At 43.1% G+C, this 19,033-nt stretch overlaps 1 protein-coding gene across 1 annotated transcript; it reads left to right on the forward strand.

Annotated features, from left to right (window-relative positions):
- The first annotated feature begins 1,451 nt into the window (after positions 1-1,451).
- On the forward strand, positions 1,452-18,453 carry slc6a5 (solute carrier family 6 member 5). Its single transcript, XM_062548757.1, has 15 exons — positions 1,452-1,910; positions 2,960-3,110; positions 3,742-3,873; positions 4,055-4,228; positions 5,035-5,194; positions 5,458-5,590; positions 7,382-7,516; positions 8,830-8,933; positions 10,697-10,821; positions 12,015-12,127; positions 13,911-14,042; positions 15,090-15,189; positions 16,075-16,175; positions 16,927-17,094; positions 18,295-18,453. Exons 1-15 carry the CDS (start codon positions 1,452-1,454, stop codon positions 18,451-18,453), a joined length of 2,346 nt encoding a protein of 781 aa, XP_062404741.1.
- The last annotated feature ends 580 nt before the right edge of the window (positions 18,454-19,033 follow it).

The raw sequence follows: 19,033 nt of genomic DNA on the forward strand, positions 1-19,033 counted from the left end.
CTTAACCGCAAGACTTCTTTGCTGAGTCTAAGTATATACCTGCGCATCCTCCCAAACGAACGACACGAGGATCTATACATATTCCCGCGGGACAAGTTTATTAATCAGGCGCGAACGAATGCGTCCCAAACACGCAGGCTCGAGCTGGCGTGTGACACGAGCCCACGTCTTCGCTTGTTGCCCCTTTAAAAATCAGAATTCAAGGCCAATGATTTATCAAACTCCTATTATCAAGAAAATGTCACGCGAAGGGCACCTTGCTATGCACTGACGCAAACCCGATCTTTCCCACAGAGATATAGAAAGCTTTGCACTTAGCAGAGCCAAATTCAGTCTGCCGACAGTCTTTACAGCAGTTTTTTTCTGCCTTTGACTTGTATAGTCTACCTGCACTCTTCACAAATGGTAAGTAAGCTATGCAATTTAACCGTTTCTTACAAATAGTTATGTTATGGTCTGAACATCAGCTCAGTCTCACATTATCATTATTTGAGCGTTTGTTTTAAAGACAACTTCAGGCTCATGGAAGTATAGAGATTTGCTGGATAGAGTGAACTGTCCGAGGTGCTGAAATATCGCGGTCGTCTCATTTACAACAGAATCTAGTGGACCAACTTTGCAGACTGCTGCTTTTACACGCTGCTACTAGTTAACAGGTTTTATATTATTTTGCTATTTTCCAAAAGAAGAATGGAATGGAATGTCCCTTTATAGCAACTTTTTATGCATCATCTCAAGCTTGCTTTTATGCACGATTTTTTTTAATTATTGTCTTCTGTTTCTATTTGTAAATATAGGGTACGAAACGATTCTGAAATATGAATGGTTGTTTAAACACTCCCCTACGTTGTTATTTCACTTAATCGAAGTTAAATATATGCCAGCTGTACTTTTTCGTTAAAGGTATCAGCGTAATTACAAGGCTCTTGGGCCGCACACATATAATTGCTCGTGTAATTTCCCATGTTTTCACCGAGCCTGCACTTCTCAGTGCAGTAATACTGGGACTGATGCCTGCCGCGGGGGAGAGAGTCTCGGCCGAGCCCGGCAGCTTGTCTATTGCCCATAAAATCAGGGGATGTGCCGCGTTGAATGACAGCGGGGAAATGAGGCGTAAAATTAAAGAATCTTTCTGTAATGGTAAACGCTAGGGCCAAACAGCGACCGATCGTGAGCTGAAAACCAAAAAACCGCAGCAAACACGCGGGAAGGGGGTTTAAACGTGAGGAAAAACAACGACTGTGAGACGAGAAAATGAAATTTGCTCAGTTATTGTTATGCTGATTCAGCACAGTATAGGCTACACACGAATGCAGATTGGTTATGAATGACTTTTCCCACACTTGATCATATTTATTCTCTGCATTATAAATGGTAGGCTTTGTCATTTTGAAATGGTAGCCTATTAATTACCAGGTCTATTGTTTTAGGATTTCTCCGATCAAAAAGATATGTTGAGACAACCTGCGAACAGTCCCGCCGGTTTTGGCTCACCTCATCAGCCGGAAGGGGCGGTTGGAGTTACAACTAACAAACCGGAGAATGGTCTACCTTCCGACGCGCATTCGGCACCACAACCACCGCCGGTGAACGAACGGAAAACTTTCTGTTCAACAGAAAATAAACCTGGAGAAACGGATTCCAATAAAGTCTATGGGACGTTTAAAAACCAGGCACCGGCGGTGCCTGTTAATTCTGCCCTCCTCATGGATTCTGCTGGTACCGCGCCTCAGACGGATGGTACAACCGTTCACGGGAAAGCTATGTCCGATGCAACGGCTAATCAAGGTGCCATGAGAAGCACCGTGGAACAAAACAATGCCACTGGCAATTGGACAACTATGAGCCAGACCACCATCATACTGGGCACAGATGGCAATACGTCTGTTCTGCCTGGCACTGTAACCGGGGTAAGTTGTTGTAAATGAGCGTTTCATTGAAGTGAAAAAGTAATCAATCATGAGATGTTTTGATGCATGAATAGCCTGTAGAAACAAATGTCTGCTCGTGTTTTGTAAATAGCCAAACGTTGCTATTCTGCATTTATAGTAGGTTATATAGCATTCGCATTGGGATGTGTCATGCTTCTGACTGGTTCTGCGCAGCCGTAATGAAGTTTCTCTGCGTTGTGCCATCTCAGCACATTTTTAAAGTGTAGGACTATTGCACTCTTTATTTTCTATTAAGATGGAGCTTAACATAGTTTTACGTGACACGGAGGTTTTGCCTTTGCTGGGCCATAATCGTGGAGGCTTTGTGCCTTGCGAATAATTTGGTAGATTTCTTTGTTATGGTTGTCACTTTCCCCCCCAGAGGAACACCTATGTTTGCCTAATGAGCAGTAGGCTATAAACATGTGTGCCGCTTAGACAAAGGGGGAAAACAGGCATCTCGAATAGTTAACAGTGTGTGGAATGTAGTATTGAATAGACCGTATTCTAATCAAATCACATTAAGAACATGTATGTAAGCCTAGACATAAAAGTACAAGAACAACCGAAAATCACACCGTAAATTGCAGTTTTTGCTTGTCGAATTTGGTTTCATGCTGTCTCCATCTGACCACTGCAATGCTCTCGTTCAGGTGAAGGTTTGCGCTTAGTTCCTGGTTTTCCCCAGGGATTAGTTTCTGTTGGCCAGTTGTGCTGGAGGATAAGGCATTGCATAAGGCTGCAGCATCTCATTGACCAATTCTCACATGGTCGTTTTTAATGGCCGATTCAGTCCACATTATCAGTGATCTCTAACACATTTTTAGCGCTGCGCTTCTATTAACCAACTTGGTCTTTGTAACAGATATTTGCTCCTCATTTGCTGTGGATTCATTTTTACAAATGTGTTGTGCTTAACAGCTTTGTGAGTTTCTATGCTTACTAATAATCCCAGTGAAAGTATATGCTGGATATAGGCAGACTTTGGGTAGAGTCATGGCAAGTGAAATGAACTGTTTCCCGTATAGGAGAATGACGATGATGACGAGAGTGGAGATGAGAATAAAGTCAGAGGAAACTGGACTAATAAAATGGATTTCATCCTGTCCATGGTTGGCTATGCAGTAGGCTTGGGGAATGTGTGGAGATTTCCCTACCTTGCCTTCCAGAATGGAGGAGGTAAGGGCAGCTATAGCAGACACGTGTGCTCTCAACGACTTCTGGCTCAAACTGGAAGCGCCAAAAACTGTAAAATTGTTCTGCATAAAACATGGCCCACATAAGTCAAATGCACCTTCTCGTATAACGAAAATCACGATTATAGAGCCCAGAACACATATTCTGAACTTGTGAACACCTTGCTCATCTAATCTAACGAAAATGTATAATTAAGTGTGTTCTGGCATCAGGAATATGAATATGAGTGATAATGTTTCAGAATGCATTTTAATGCAAACATTGCCCCACATTTGACTGATATAGATAAGGCAAATATTTTTAAAATTCTACATACAACAATGTTATTATTATTATTATTAGTTGTATTATTATTATTAATAAATCTGATATTATTAGCAAATCCTATTTAAACATTGTAATACTAGCCTTTTCTTATTTAAATCACATGATATTGAATCATAGATTTTAGTGGATCATTTTGGATTTATTTCAGCAGTTATTTGTATTGTGCCCTTGGCAATAGGCCCAAATATTTTACACACATTTTCACAAACGAAGTTTCTCAGACTTGAATTCGGAGAGGTCCAGCGCTCCCTTGGATTTCTTTACAGCATCTTTTGTTTCTATGTAGGTGCTTTTTTGATACCATACCTGACAATGTTGGGCATCGCTGGAATTCCAATATTTTTAATGGAAGTTGTACTAGGTCAGTTTTCCAGTCAAGGCCCTGTGTCTGTATGGAAAGCCATCCCAGCGCTGCAAGGTAAACTGCGCCTTTGCCATGTCTCACAAGTTTGTTTCCCAGATGATGATTGTTTCAACTCCTGATTGGGTAAAAATAAAACTGATGTACACCCAGTCTTTGAGTGTAATGATTAATGGTAGTGAACGTCTTTATCTGCTTAAGAGTAATTTACATATCTCGTTTTATTCATTTATTTTAGGTTGCGGGATTGCCATGTTGATAATATCTGTCTTGATAGCCATATACTATAATATTATAATGTGCTGGACACTGTACTACCTGTTCGCTTCGTTGAAGGGCTCACTACCCTGGGCTAACTGCAGGAATGATTGGAACACAATGGACTGTAAAGACAAAGACATGCTTCTCCTGGGTAAGGATGAGCGGCGCTTTTTTTTTCTTTTACTAATGCGCAATGCGCAACCCGTTGTCCCACCTCTGGGCTTTCAATAACCTTCTTGGGCTGACACACTGTAACCTGCAATATATCTGGCTGTGTTTTGTACAGACATTTTAAAAGAGGAAACCCCCCTTTACAAATTAAAAGAAGCACAACAGGCTATTGTAAGATGTACCTATGATGTTTATTTTGATTGGCATTGTCTTTTTTAAACTACATAGTTTACCTAATTGAAATGGGAATTGTAGGGGATATTGCCCATATTTATTTCCAATTAGTTTTCCATTAACATGTGGGTAGAGGATAGGAGATAGTCCACAACGTTTAGCCTATAGCCTATTGGCAAAATTGATATTTGGACTCGAAATATGTGTTGCTGTTTGTAATTATACACTTTCTATCGAAATTAATCGAAAAAACGTGTCGTTTTATTAAGAAAATCATCTAAAAATGCAGGACTTCTGGGTTTTGATTCAGTGAATTCAGCAGAAAAAAATGCTTGCTTGACACATTTACTGTAAGACGGTCTTGCACTGCCGCAGTGTGTTTGAGCGCCTCCCTCTGGCCATACCGGGTATTTCTGTGTGTAGCCTTCATAATTTAGTGCTTAGAAATGCGGCATTTCTTTCAGAGCACTTTTTTCTGGAAAAATTGAGCACGTGTCTTTGATGCGTAGTTGTATGTTTAGCATTTACAAGTTTCTTTTTTGTGAGCTTTTGTAATGGCTTGTCTAAGTTGCAAAAGACAATTCCTTATCTGTGGATGTGTTTTTGTGACAGAGGCTACGTGTATCTTTCGGGATAGGAACATAACATCTGTAAAGAATTCTTCGTTCTGCCTGTCTGCTAATGCCGCTGGCAACCTTACCAGACTTTTAAACATGACTTTGACATCAAATGAAACCAAAACATATGTCAGTCCCAGCGAGGAATACTTCAAGTAAGTGAATCGATCAAGTAAGTGATTTATAAGTCACAACTGTTTAGTTGAACATGGCCTGGAGATAATGAATGAAAAACGTACATTTTTTCTTTACTTTGCAATTATGCCATACACCAGGCATGATTCTGTATGGTTTGCCAGCATTTGTCTATGACTCACGCAGGGAATTTAGGCCTAAGTAGCCTAAACCAAGTTGACTGAGGCATTAATCAGTAGGCCTGAATGCCAACTAATAACATTCTATTTTTCTCTTCAATCAGATACAATGTGCTGCACATTTCCAAAGGAATTGAATTTCCGGGTGACATTCGTTGGTCTTTGGCCTTGTGCCTATTTATGGCCTGGGTCATTGTTTATGTATCTCTGGCTAAAGGAATTAAGTCATCCGGGAAGGTAAGTCAGTGTTTTCAATAGGCTACATCTAAGAACAGTTTAATGTAACCTACTGATGAGCTGCGGACAGAATAGCAGGGCTGGAGGTGAACATTCTGAAACATCCTGTACTTTGTTCTTTGTTGCATTAAGGCGGCCTTTAGGAACACACACACTAGGGTCTTGAGGAAATGTAGCCCTTAACACTGTACTTCATGAATGGACAAACTTTGTTGGTTTGGTCATTTGTACCACCAGCTGCGGTGAAGAGGGAAACTTGAACTGGAGTGAGAGAAAAGGAAGATGATGGTGCCATCTAGTGGATCGTCACATCCATTGCAATCGTGATACTGTTGCCTGTTATACAAAAGCAGGGCTGATAGATGCAGGCTAATGTGATCCATATAATTTGGAGAAAACTCTTCAGTATTACTAAATACTATTTCTACTATTACTACTACTACTACATGCATGTAGACTTCTACATTTAAAAAGAAATAAATAGTGAAATTAAATTAGTCACATAGTGAAGATGTCAAATAATGTTCTTACGATCCTCTTCTTTGCTAAATTAAATGTGCGGGAAGTATTAGACAAAAATTAAATTCTCTGTAGGCTTTTAATGATGAAATAACTTAAGGCATGATGATTAAATAGTGGTTCTCAGTGTTACTGTCCAATATACACACTTTGTTTCAACACCTTTCATGTGTTTGCATGGGTTCTCTAAACACTAGAAACACATTAAACAAAGCATTTAATGTGATGCAGTCAGATGTAGCTGTAGATGTAGCAGATGTAGATGTTAGCTATTACCCTTCAGATATACGCCATCATAGTGTGTCTAGTATACGCCATCATAGTGTGTCTAGTATACTGTACGCCGTCATAGTGTGTCTAGTATAGTGTGTCTAGTATACGCCGCCATAGTGTGTCTAGTATACGCCATCATAGTGTGTCTAGTGTACTGTACGCCGTCATAGTGTATCTAGTATAGTGTGTCTAGTATACGCGGTCATAGTGTGTCTAGTAGTGTGTCTAGTATAGTATAGTGTGTCTAGTATACTGTACGCCATCATAGTGTGTCTAGTATAGTGTGTCTAGTATACGCCATGATAGTGTGTCTAGTATAGTGTGTCTAGTATACGTCATCATAGTGTGTCTAGTATAGTGTGTCTAGTATACGCCATCATAGTGTGTCTAGTATACGGCGTCATAGTGTATCTAGTACACTCCGTCATAGTGTGTCTAGTATAGTGTGTCTAGTATACGCCGTCATAGTGTGTCTAGTAGTGTGTCTAGTATACTGTACGCCATCATAGTGTGTCTAGTATAGTGTGTCTAGTATACTGTACGCCATCATAGTGTGCCTAGTATAATGTGTCTAGTATACGCCATGATAGTGTGTCTAGTATAGTGTGTCTAGTATACGTCAACATAGTGTGTCTAGTATAGTGTGTCTAGTATACGCCATCATAGTGTGTCTAGTATACGGCGTCATAGTGTGTCTAGTACACTCCGTCATAGTGTGTCTAGTATAGTGTGTCTAGTATACGCCGTCATAGTGTGTCTAGTAGTGTGTCTAGTATACTGTGCGCCATCATAGTGTGTCTAGTATAGTGTGTCTAGTACACGCCATCATAGTGTGCCTAGTATAATGTGTTTAGTATACGCCATCATAGTGTGTCTAGTATATGCCGTCAAAGTGTGTCTGGTGTCTCGTGTATTTACTTTCCACAACCAAATGGACTGACTTCACCATTAGTCCTGTTTCCCAGACACACACACCCATTGCCTCCTCTTTGTGTGCAGGTGGTGTACTTCACTGCCACGTTCCCCTATGTGGTTCTGGTCATCCTCCTGATCCGAGGGATCACTCTACCCGGCGCGTTTGATGGGATCCTCTACTTCATCACACCCAAGTGGGAGAAGCTCAACGATGCGAAGGTAAATGCCGCTGTTTGGAGCTGCAGTACCCGTAATTTCCTGACTATTAGCCGCAGTTTATACATTGATTTTGCTAAATTTCTTCAGCTATGAGGTTAATACAGGGGGCCAGTTAATATGGTGTTGATATGGTTTTCTTTCTTTTAACTTGCATAAAGCACTGTCCTGCGGCTTATACACAATGCGGCTTATATGCGGGAAATTACTGTATTATGTTCTCCCCAGAGTGTTCCAGAGATACAGATGGACACTGGTGAAATTAATATGAGAAGCTTGTCATGAAATAACACGTTTGTGTTAAAGTTCTCTGGGGGGCAGAATTCAAATGTGGGCTGGAACATTTAAAATGTCAAAAATATAATATTTATATATAGCAATTTTGAAAATATCTGATAACTTTCGGCTAAAAAAAATGTTCCTTTGTTTAAACCCTATACACTGGCCTGCAAATCCTGTACGACACACATGATCGACTTTGCTCTGGCATAGATAGGGCGTATCTCATGTAGATGTCCATCATCCCTCTCTTCCTTCCTTCCTTCCTTCCTCCTGTCCTAACCCCTCATTCTAATTCATTTTGTGAAGGAAACAAGGAAGGAATGCACCTCTGCTTCCTCGCATATCGACCCATCCTCATCTTTCCTCTCTCCTGTCTCCTCGATCTCACTTCCTCTGGTAGCAAGTGAGACGTCTTCATTGACGTTAAGCTTTGAACGATTTCCGGTGGACGAGTTGGAGGAGCGAGGAGTGAGGAGTGAGGACGCATGCAAATACAGGGATGAGATGCACCCTTAGTGTGGGGGCTCTAGTGATATGTCCTCCTCAGGGGGTCAGGATTTGGAGCGTTAGCTTCAGCTACACAGAATATAGTAGCCTATAGTTGGCCACCACTGCTTTTAAATGTATGAACTGGCTTATACTGTGGAAGTGCTAAAGAGACTTTTGTGCATAATTCCAATTAGCCACCATATTACCAGTGGACACAAGAGTATGTTGCCTGTGTGGATTGGCAGTTTAGAAGCTGAGAGGATCAGCCAATCAACATGGACAACATGACATAATTTGTGGCCATTTGTAACTTGGCACTTTTTGGCTTGTTTGTGAGAATAAGGCCAGAACTGAGCATGTCAGACGCCATTTTCATAGGTGGAGACATTCTCTTAAGGATATTTCAGGCTGATCTAAGTAGCCTAGCATAGGCCATTGAATTGAACTGAGGCATTACTTCCTCACTCTCCCATGATTCTCCTCATCTCCTCATCTCCTCTCCTAGTACCGTTTCAGCTAACTAAGCTCTCTTGCACCATCTGCAGGTGTGGAAGGATGCTGCAACCCAGATTTTCTTCTCGTTGTCTGCAGCCTGGGGTGGACTCATCACACTCTCCTCCTACAACAAGTTCCATAATAACTGCTACAGGTAGCTAAAGTCCTCACCAGACTATTCTCATTTCCTCTGTATTTTTGCATCTAAATACAATTATTGATTTCATTTAATGAATTCATCTTAGAACAGGAAAGGCATATCAATGATTGCTGACTGTAATCTGGCCCATAAGGAAAGTAAAATATTAAATAATGTGTGTCCTTTATGTTCTGTTAATGTTTAATAGCAAATTGTATTTTATTACATCTATCTGTTAATGACAGGAACGTCTGTCTGTCTGTGTGTGAGTGTGTCTGTGTGTGTGTCTGTGTGTTTGTCTGTTATTTGCATATCTCTCTTGCTACGGGCACGAGTGAGTGCAATGCCAAGTTTGATGTTGTTTTGAATAAGAAATGCAAAAGATATTGTTAAATATCCTTAAAAGACGCACACATTGGCTTTCACTGCTCCAGCCGCTATAGCCACTCCCGCTCTCACACAGCACTGAATCAGAGCAAGCGGGTGCTGTGTACAGGCAGGCTAAGATGTTTGACCTCAACGATATAAAAGACTGCCTCTGAGTCTGGATGCGGTTTGCTTGCATAATATTATTCTGCGGATTTTGCAACACGCCAACCCACACGGGTATGCAGTGACTTTTCAAAATGACGTAAAAAAGGATGTGTTCATAAACACTTTGAGTAGCCTTAACTCAAAACAGGTGTTAGGCCTACTGCTAGGCTTATGTCATTTTGATCTGTAAAATGCAGCCATGCTTAAATTCTGCTTACTGCACATTTATTATAATGCGATATAATAATATTCAATATTGATTATTGAATGCTTAGCTGGAATGATGTTTTCCCCTATCGTTCTGTTTGTTTAAAGAAGGCCTACCTGGCAGGGGGCATGTAGTTGGCTATGGTTTTTCTACAGGAAATAGCATGTTTTGAACGGGCACTGCACTAGTGGCAATAAATCTTAAATCTGGCAAAATCTGAATGTATTGCTGCATGCTCACAACCAAAGTATGATGATATGTCCATGCTGGGTAAATGGAGAAGGGAAGTAAACCAGAATACTGAGGAAAAGGCGATCTCTGCGGCCTCAGTGCAGGGCCAAGTGCTTGAAATAAGAGGAAAAGGCGATCTATGTGGCTTCAGTACAGGGCCAAGTGCTTGAAATAAGATGGGGTGTTATTTCACCAAATTAGTCTTGATTAGTCTACTCTAACTCAGATAAAATCCCTTTATTTGGATTGCTACTTTTAACAAAACAATTAAAAAAGCAAGATGGTTGAACGTCTTTGTTCATATACATCCAGTCCCTACCTTTCAGAGGGAGAATTGAATAGCTCCAATTTCATGCTTGACTGTCTTTTAGTGAGTTTAGAAAACATTGAGCTCTTTAGTGCCCAAACACAAATACTGGCCTTACCTTTAATGCAGTCGATACAATTTGTGAGTTTGATTCCTCCTTGTTCCACTAGAGGACACTAGTTATCAATTGAATTAGAAATAACCTTGGCCCATTTTTAAACATCACAATCACCAGACACAGAAATATAGGACGCCACAGTTGTACGAGTTCATTTTATCTGTGTCGCTTAGAGTTTTTGACATTCTAAAAATCGACTATTTCTAAGCAGAATTACAAAATAATGTTGCTTCCAGTGTTTCGGAATAATTATCAAAGTGTCTACTTGTTTAGTGTTTGATGTCCTGCGTGCATTTTTAGCATGATCAACTTTACTGAGAGTACACCCATTCCACCCTAATAAGAATGTGAACTGGCATCCTCTCTCCTCTCCTCCACAGGGACACCATCATAGTGACGTGCACCAACAGTGCCACTAGTATATTTGCGGGCTTCGTCATCTTCTCGGTCATTGGCTTCATGGCCCACGAGCTGAAGGTGCCCATAGACAAGGTGGCTGATGAAGGTAAAGAACAGGGAATGTCTCTTTTGCATCGCAGTCCCCAGGTCACCTTGGTAATGGTTACTGAGGTAGTCCGCCTACTGAGACTTTTACAAATTGTCTTCTGAAATTCACCAAACCCAAGCCCTGCTACTTAACCATAACCCCACGTTGTTGTTTACAGATAGTTTTTTTTATTGTCTATAGATGACAATCTATACGTGAAGTGTGACCATGATCTCTGCATGACTGGTGTGATTTTGAGATGTAGGTGTACTGTAGGATGTAGGACCATTGTTATGTTAAATTCGGTAGGCTTCAAGTTCTCTTGAACACGGCCACATGGCATATTGACTATGTACAGCAGCACACACGGTACTGTGTGCTATTACAAGAGAGCAGGCAACAATAGTTAGTTTGCAGTGGATGCCTCCACTACCCAGAGCTTAGGCCTTTTTGCCATTACATCAGAACTGTTGCTACTTCTAGGTCATGTTTGAATGTTTGAAATGAAAATCACATCGCGCCTCTAAATAGTTCCAGAATAAATGCAGTTATTAAAGATCATGAATCACATAATCCACAAGCCACAATCTGCAACCCCAGAGCTGGCTTGGTCATGTTGTTTTTAGCCTGTTTAATTGAGCAGTGTCTCCTGTCTTGTGTGCTGCGATAATAGTTTGGAGGTAACAAGGTTTGCACCCCTGTAATCACATCAGGTGTCATGATTAATAGTGCCTATCAGTAGTCAAGACCTACAGTACAGTAGGTGCCTCTTAACCTCAACAGTTTCTTCTTCTCTGTAGAAATAGCATCACTGACTGAAGAACTTGAACTGACACATTGAATAGATAGAGAGAGAAGCTTTATTGGCTTCTCTGCTTTATTATGGCACTTGTGAACAGATTTGGTTTGGTTAAATGCAGCCCTTATATTACATTGGCATTGAAGAATAATGTGGAAATAGTGCTGCTAATTTAAGGCACACTGAGAGCCTATGATAGACAGTCAGCATGGATACAGCATGTAGGCGTTATACGGTGTAGTAAAGACTGTGTTTGTGTGTGTGTGTGTGTGTGTGTGTGTGTGTGTGTGTGTGTGTGCTTGCGTGTGTGTGTGCTTGCGTGCGTGTGTGTGTGTGTGCGTGTGTGCGTGTGTGCGTGTGTGCGTGTGTGTGTGCGTGTGTGCGTGTGTGTGTGTGTTTTGACTCCCTCCAGGTCCTGGCATAGCATTTGTGGTGTACCCAGAAGCCCTCACCAGACTGCCCCTGTCCCCATTCTGGGCCATCATCTTCTTTCTTATGCTGCTCACGCTGGGACTGGATACTATGGTAACTGCAGCCTCATGTGTGTGTGTGTGTGTGTGTGTGTGTGTGTGTGTGTGTGTGTGTGTGTGTGTGTGTGTGTGTGTGTGTGTGTGTGTGTGTGTGTGTGTGTGTGTGTGTGTGTGTGTGTGTGTGTGTGTGTGTGCATATGTGTGCATGTGTGTGTGCATACAGTATGTGTGTGCGCACATCTGTGTGTGGGTATCTTTATGGTTATTGATGAACACACACACACACACACACATATGCACATACACACATACGCACACACACACACTTCAAGACTAATGGACATGCCAGAAGGCACAGAAAGGAGGAGAATGATACTATGTGTGTCTTAAACCGTGTCTTGTGATTGGCCAGTGTGTGAGCTCTGTGTTCGAGCTCTGGAGGGTTCTTTCCTGGCTGCTGAAATCTCTCCGCTGCATGATCGCCTGGCAGAGGTGTCTGCTGTTGCATAGCAACCTGTTTTTCCCCTGCGCACAGCTCTATATCAAACAGGACTCTGTCATTTTGCGAGAGATGACACTGAGTGATTCACAGCTCAGAGTGTTAAATGATCAGGCTGCGGGGGGGTGTCAGGTAAAGGTAAAAATGACATCAAGATGAGTAAGTCCGGTGAGCCGTTTATGTGTGCTCGAGACTATTTATTTTTAAGGTTACACTTCAAACTTGGCACTGACACAAGGATTAGTTGGTTGAAACATTACTCTCGTGGAAATGAATGGATCCCACCATATTAATCATCAAGGGTTTATTTGCTTGTCACTGTCATGGATGATTGCTTTTCATATTAAGTACATTCTTGTAATTTGTTTCACTCTTACAGATGTGCAAGACTACAGACTCTTTGTTTTACACAATTGGTGGTTCCCTCTAGTCTGGCTATCACCATACTAAATCTAAAGCTAAATCTTTTAAGATTGAACATTAGTCTGGGGAGTCTGCGCTTTATTTCTACTGCACAAGGGGGGTCCTTCCACCAATCAGACCAAAGATCCGGGTGCGCCTGGTGGATAAGGCGGTTTGTGATTGGATCCAGTAAACGTGGACAGGAAGCAGGAGAGATAGACGTGCAGAACTGCCTGAGCCTGAGCGGCAGGACGAAATCCAAATCGCCAGTACAGTCATTTTCTGCATATAAGCCGCATTGTGTGTAAGCCGCAGGACAGTGTGTTATGCTAAAGCAAAGTTAAAAGAAACAAAACCATATTAGCATTAGCAATAGCAATATCAATTTTGCAAAATCATATATAAGCTGCGGCTAATAGTCGGGAAATGATGGGAGTTCCCTCTTCTCGCGTTTAACATTCCGCTATTTGGGATATCTAGACCGCAACATCTGGTAGCTTTTCATAGATGGAAAGGTCTGAGTGTCAAGTGTGTGTGTCAGAGGTGGAGTTCATCTGAGACTAGTCATTACCCTCCTGCCTCTCGTTTCTGCCTCAGCTCCCAGCCAATCAGCACTCCTCAGGGGTGTGAGAGCTCTAATTAGAGTAATCTTTTCGCCTCTGGTCCTGTGATTTTTCACCCAGTCTGCATGGCATGGGGGAAGGAGGTGGCACAGGCCAGGGGCTCAGCCGCCCACCAGAATACACTCGTCACAATGCTCGTCGCTATCTTTAGCTCTCTCCTTCAACCACTCTATTGTTGTTGGTAACAATAGCAATTTCTCACTCTCCTTTTTTTCTCTCTCTCTCTCTCTCTTTCTCTCTCTTTCTCTAGTTACTCTTGCTAATCTCCATCCACCCATCAGTTATACCTTTTCTGTCCTTCCTCTCCTCCCCAGTTTGCCACCATAGAGACCATCGTAACGTCCGTGTCCGACGAGTTCCCCAAGTACCTGCGCAAGCACAAGCCTCTGTTCACCCTGGTGTGCTGTGTCTGCTTCTTCTTCCTGGGATTCCCCATGATAACAGAGGTAACATTACCCATGATAACAAAGCTAATGGTAGCATTCCCCATGATAACAAAGCTAATGGTAGCATTCCCCATGATAACAAAGCAAATGGTAGCATTCCCCATGATAACAAAGCTAATAGTAACATTTCACACAATAACAGAGGTAACATTTCCCATGACAACAAAGCTAATAGTAGCATTCCCTATGATAACAGTGGTAACAGTAGCATCCCCATGATAACAGTGGTAGGCTAACAGTAATTAAATAGCCGCCAGGGCTGCCACCTCCACTGTCCATCATACCTCCACTGTAGCCAGGCCCAGCCATGGAGCTCTGCACAGGGGCTGATATATCCAACAAGGGCAGGTCTACAGGCGCCACTGCTTTCGTCTGTTAGGGACAACCTGACAAACAGAATAGAAGTGAGGCAGAGAGTATCAGGTGCCTTGGTTGTGAGCCACTGTTGATGCATCAGGAGAATCAGTTGAAAATGTTCTGAAAGAAAGAAATGAAAGAAATGAAGGAAGGAAGGAAGGAAGAAAGAGAGAAGACAAAAAAGATGTAGGCTAGAGGAAAAGTAAGTAAATCCAGGGGGGAAGAGAGCAAATGGAGACTGGCAGGTGCTGCCTGCCCTTGATGTTGTCAGCTAATGATGCCCATTAATCTGACTCAAAGGCTACCGTGACAGGTGCATTCATGTGACTCTGTGTCACCCGCCTGGCTCAGTCAGCCTCCTGGGAATGCACAGAGCAGTACTAGAACGCCATTGAGAACAAACAAGCATCATTGCAGTCACATCTCAGAGAGCCCGGCGCCATGGGGTCGAAGATCAATTACAAATCAGCCATTTATTCCACTATTTTTCCACACAGAGTACAATAGGTGACTAATGTCATTTGCCTTCAGGGGGCGGCAACACTGATGCTGTGACATTTTAAATGAATGGAAAGAAGTTGCACACTAAGTAGGTCAGTGATACAACTGTGATGCTCACTGTTCCTTTCTCTCCCTCCCTCCCTCTCTCTCTCTCTCTCTCTCTCTGTGTGTGTGTGTGTGTGTGTTCAGAGTGGAATGTATATGCTGCAGCTAGTGGACACCTTTGCTGCCTCTTACTCTCTGGTCATCATTGCCATATGTGAGCTGCTTGGGATCTCATACTTATACGGTGAGTCTGTGAGAATAAACCATGTGTTTGCCCTGACCATGTTGACAGCGTTGTCTCCTCCATCTCCAGGTTGTACTGCATTCTATCAATAAAGAAAATATGTTCTGTGTGAGCACAGATAGGAAATGAAATTGTAATGCAGAAGGAATAGCATGTTCTGTTGAGAAAATGAGGCTTCTCGTACCACAGATAGTGACTGTGATGAAAGGGGTATCAGTGAAATGTACACAGCACATAGAGGTGCTATCTAATTAATCACCTTAAGCCTACTTCAGAGCCTGAATATGTAGAGCAAGCATCACTCCTCACTCTAAAGGTTCCATGTCAGCGCCACCCCAGATGTGTTAACCAAACATTGCTGTGTTATGTGTCATATCAAATGTTCATTTTGATTCAGCTTGTTTGGAGCCCCTTGTTATAGTAATGTCACACTCAATGTGTGTCTAAATATAAAATAATCCACATCCGTGAATTAGCTAATTATCTGCACATGCTCCACAAAGTAAAACAGATGATGTGGGTATTTTATATCGGTAGCCACTAGGTGTCTCTGTTCTCATTCCAGTCACTGAGTGTGCTCTTCCCTGCTGAGCCATGCTACAAGTACTTCTTTTATTGGCTGTGTGTTTGCGGCAAACATTTTGCCATCATTGTCATACAAGTTATTGTTGCCATGTCTTGGCCTGTGTTTCATTTCCAGGAAAAACAGCAGAGTGTTTAACAGACATTTTGTTTTGCTGTCTCCCTCAAAGAAAATAAACTGGGTCACCTTTTTCCACTTCACTTTATTTTTTTTCTTTTGTTGGAACTCTTCTGAATGGAGTCAAATTGATGTCTTATGGCACCTCTTTGCTGTTCGCTACACCGTTCCCATTTCTGTTGCAGGTTTACAGAGGTTCTGTGAAGACATTGAAATGATGATTGGGTTCCAGCCGAACAAGTTTTGGAGGATCTGCTGGGCTTTTGTCACGCCAACCATTCTGACAGTAGGTCCAATCCATACGTAATGGGCCATAACCGCAGCACACACAATCAGGTTCCATTTCCTGCCAGTCTGTGTTGTTCGCATCTACAGCACAATGAGAGACCACCTGTGGAACTGTTTACCCCGAAAGAAAACAACTCGTCCTTCACTCCAAACTGCTCTCCACTCGAAGTGAAATTGTTTAGGGGAAATGATTCATGCTCGTCACAGAAAGCCTGGGTGCTGGTGGGCAGTTTTTTACTGTTGCGCTCCAAAGAGACAGCAGACCTATTCAGGACCCTCCCTGTGTGTGTCACACACACACACACACACACACACCACACACACACACACACACACACACACACACACACACACACACACACACACATTATTGACCCACACACACACACATGTCAAGTGGTGATCACGTGTCCTCCTCGGCTGTGTGACATACGTTGAGTGTCAGTATGAAGGCAGGCTCCTTAATGATGAGTAGCCGGTAACAAATGACCAGTGGGGTTTAGCAGGACACCCCCATGCATCAGGCCCATCTCCCCTGGCTCACTGGCCATTCCTGCCCCCCCCCCCATCTCCCACCCCCTACCCGCGCTACTCTCTCCCGAGGGGCTCATTAGGTCCAGTGGGGGGGACTGGGTTAGTTTGCACTTGTGATGCATATCATGTTAATGTCGCTACCTGTGTCCTCTCCTTACTTTCTCTCTCTCTCTCTCTCTCTCTCTCTCTCTCTCTCTCTCTCGCTCCTCTCTCAGTTCATCCTGGGAATCAGCCTGTTCCAGTGGAAGGGGATGACTTATGAGGACTACAAATACCCGCCCTGGTCCATGGTGATGGGCTGGCTCATGGTCATCTGTTCTGTGATCTGGATCCCCATCATGTTCGGCATTAAAATGCACCTGGCCCCCGGATCCTTCAGTGAGGTAGGGCACCACGAACGCCCGCCCGCCCGGAGATCCTACTGTTCCATTTTCTCTTTCATTTACACTTACCTTTATCTTTTAGATTCCTCATTCTCTTCTCTCCCATTGGGAAAGGCCTTGTTCTTTATCTTCATCTGCACTACTATATCTATTATGCTTTTCCAAATGTTTATTTAAAGGACACATTTACTTTCCATATGAAATATGCTGTGCAAATAAACTTTGCCTGCCTACTAATGTATCCCATCAAAGATAAGGGAGATGTGCTTTGGGTAGGGCTGGCTTGGCACATTGAATGGAATGTACAGAGATGAGTTGAACTGGGTTTCTGGCCACAGACTTGAGCCACTATTCAGAAATGGAGTGCTGTATAATGTTTTTAGGTTATGAGGAAACTAGGCCAGGATGGTGCTCTATCATTAACTACTGCGAGGCTAACCTGGACTGATGAAGAGGGGTGTGTAGATGTCTGTGGAATGAAATAATGGCCACCTGATGCAAAATGGAAGACCTCCTCCATAATGAAAACTAGTGTTGAGAGAAAATGCCCTTTACAATAAACTATTTATAGATGCAGGCAGCTAAACGCCACAGTGGACAAGGCTTGCTGTTGGAACAGCTCAGTAAAGCAAGTGTTCTCTTGTCTCCCATTCTAATTTTAGTGCTACTGATGGGAGATATCATATTTTACAGTAGAAAACAATATGCCACACCACCATGACTACTGACGTTCACACCAAGCACAAAGAAGTCTTCCGTTTAGAAATAGAAGCATGTGTGATCAACGATTTCACACGTTTTCTGCTACTGTTTACTGTGAGATTGAAATGAGCCTCATAGCTTAATGTGTCTGTACTATCTCTGTTACCCTTCTTATTGCACTCTGGCATTGCAACAGTCTATCCAGCAAACTAGGCAAATCTAGGCAAAGCTACAGTGAGATACAGTGTAATCAAACTCATGCTATACATTTCTACCGTTGACATTAATTCTGAAACAGCTATATTTAGTGTCCATATCTACATTAAGTGTCTGTGTGCGTCATGCCTTTATTCCATATGTGTCCTATTCTTTTTGTTCTATATGTTCTCTATATATGTATGCTGTTTACGCTTAAAGTGCATGTAGCATGTTGTGAGTTAGCTGCTGATAGGTGTTGGTGCTGGTTGTGATGGAGTTGTTGTCTGTCTCCGCCCACAGAGATTGAAGCTGGTGTGCTCTCCGCAGCCCGACTGGGGCCCCTTCCTGCTCAAGCACCGCGGCGAGCGCTACAAGAACATGATCGACCCGCTGGGCACCAACTCCCTGGGCCTCAAGCTCCCTCCCAAGGACCTCCAGATGTCCACCCAGTACCAGTAACGCCAAACTCCCCCTCCTCCCCACCAGCCCCCCCACGCCAGCCCCCCCCTGCTGCGCTCCATTTGGGATTATGGGTGAGAGCTAGATAGCCCGCACCCCATTTTATCTCCCCACTCTCTCGTAACCATTAATTCTCTCCCTCTCCGCTCATACCACCCACCCCCCCTCCCCTCCACCCGTGCTCCCCCTGAGGAGGTTGGTATTCCAGACCCACTCCCACTCCCGCTCCCACCACCACCACCACACCACCCCACTCCCACAGCCCTCACTCCTGGCTTCGCTTCCCTCCCCCTGGTGAGCCTACTCACTCCCCTCCGGCGTGGAGCGTCTCGGCCTCCCTTTACACAGGCACAATGATCACAGCAGAGCCCTCTCGCAGGCAGGGCCGTTTCTCACTGAGGCAATATGAGCCATCGCCAGAGGAGGCAGCTGAGACTGCGTACGCAATATTCGGCTGCAGAGACAGTCAGCTGCCGAGTTTTTGTCTGTTTTTGTTTTTTCTTTGTCTTTTGTGTGTATGTGCGTGTGTGTTTTTATTGTCTGTGCATGAGTGATAAGGATACCGCCCACTGATACATTG

The sequence above is a fragment of the Sardina pilchardus genome, chromosome 11 (assembly GCF_963854185.1).
Source record: "Sardina pilchardus chromosome 11, fSarPil1.1, whole genome shotgun sequence".
In the NCBI taxonomy this organism is placed as follows: Eukaryota; Metazoa; Chordata; class Actinopteri; order Clupeiformes; family Clupeidae; genus Sardina; species Sardina pilchardus.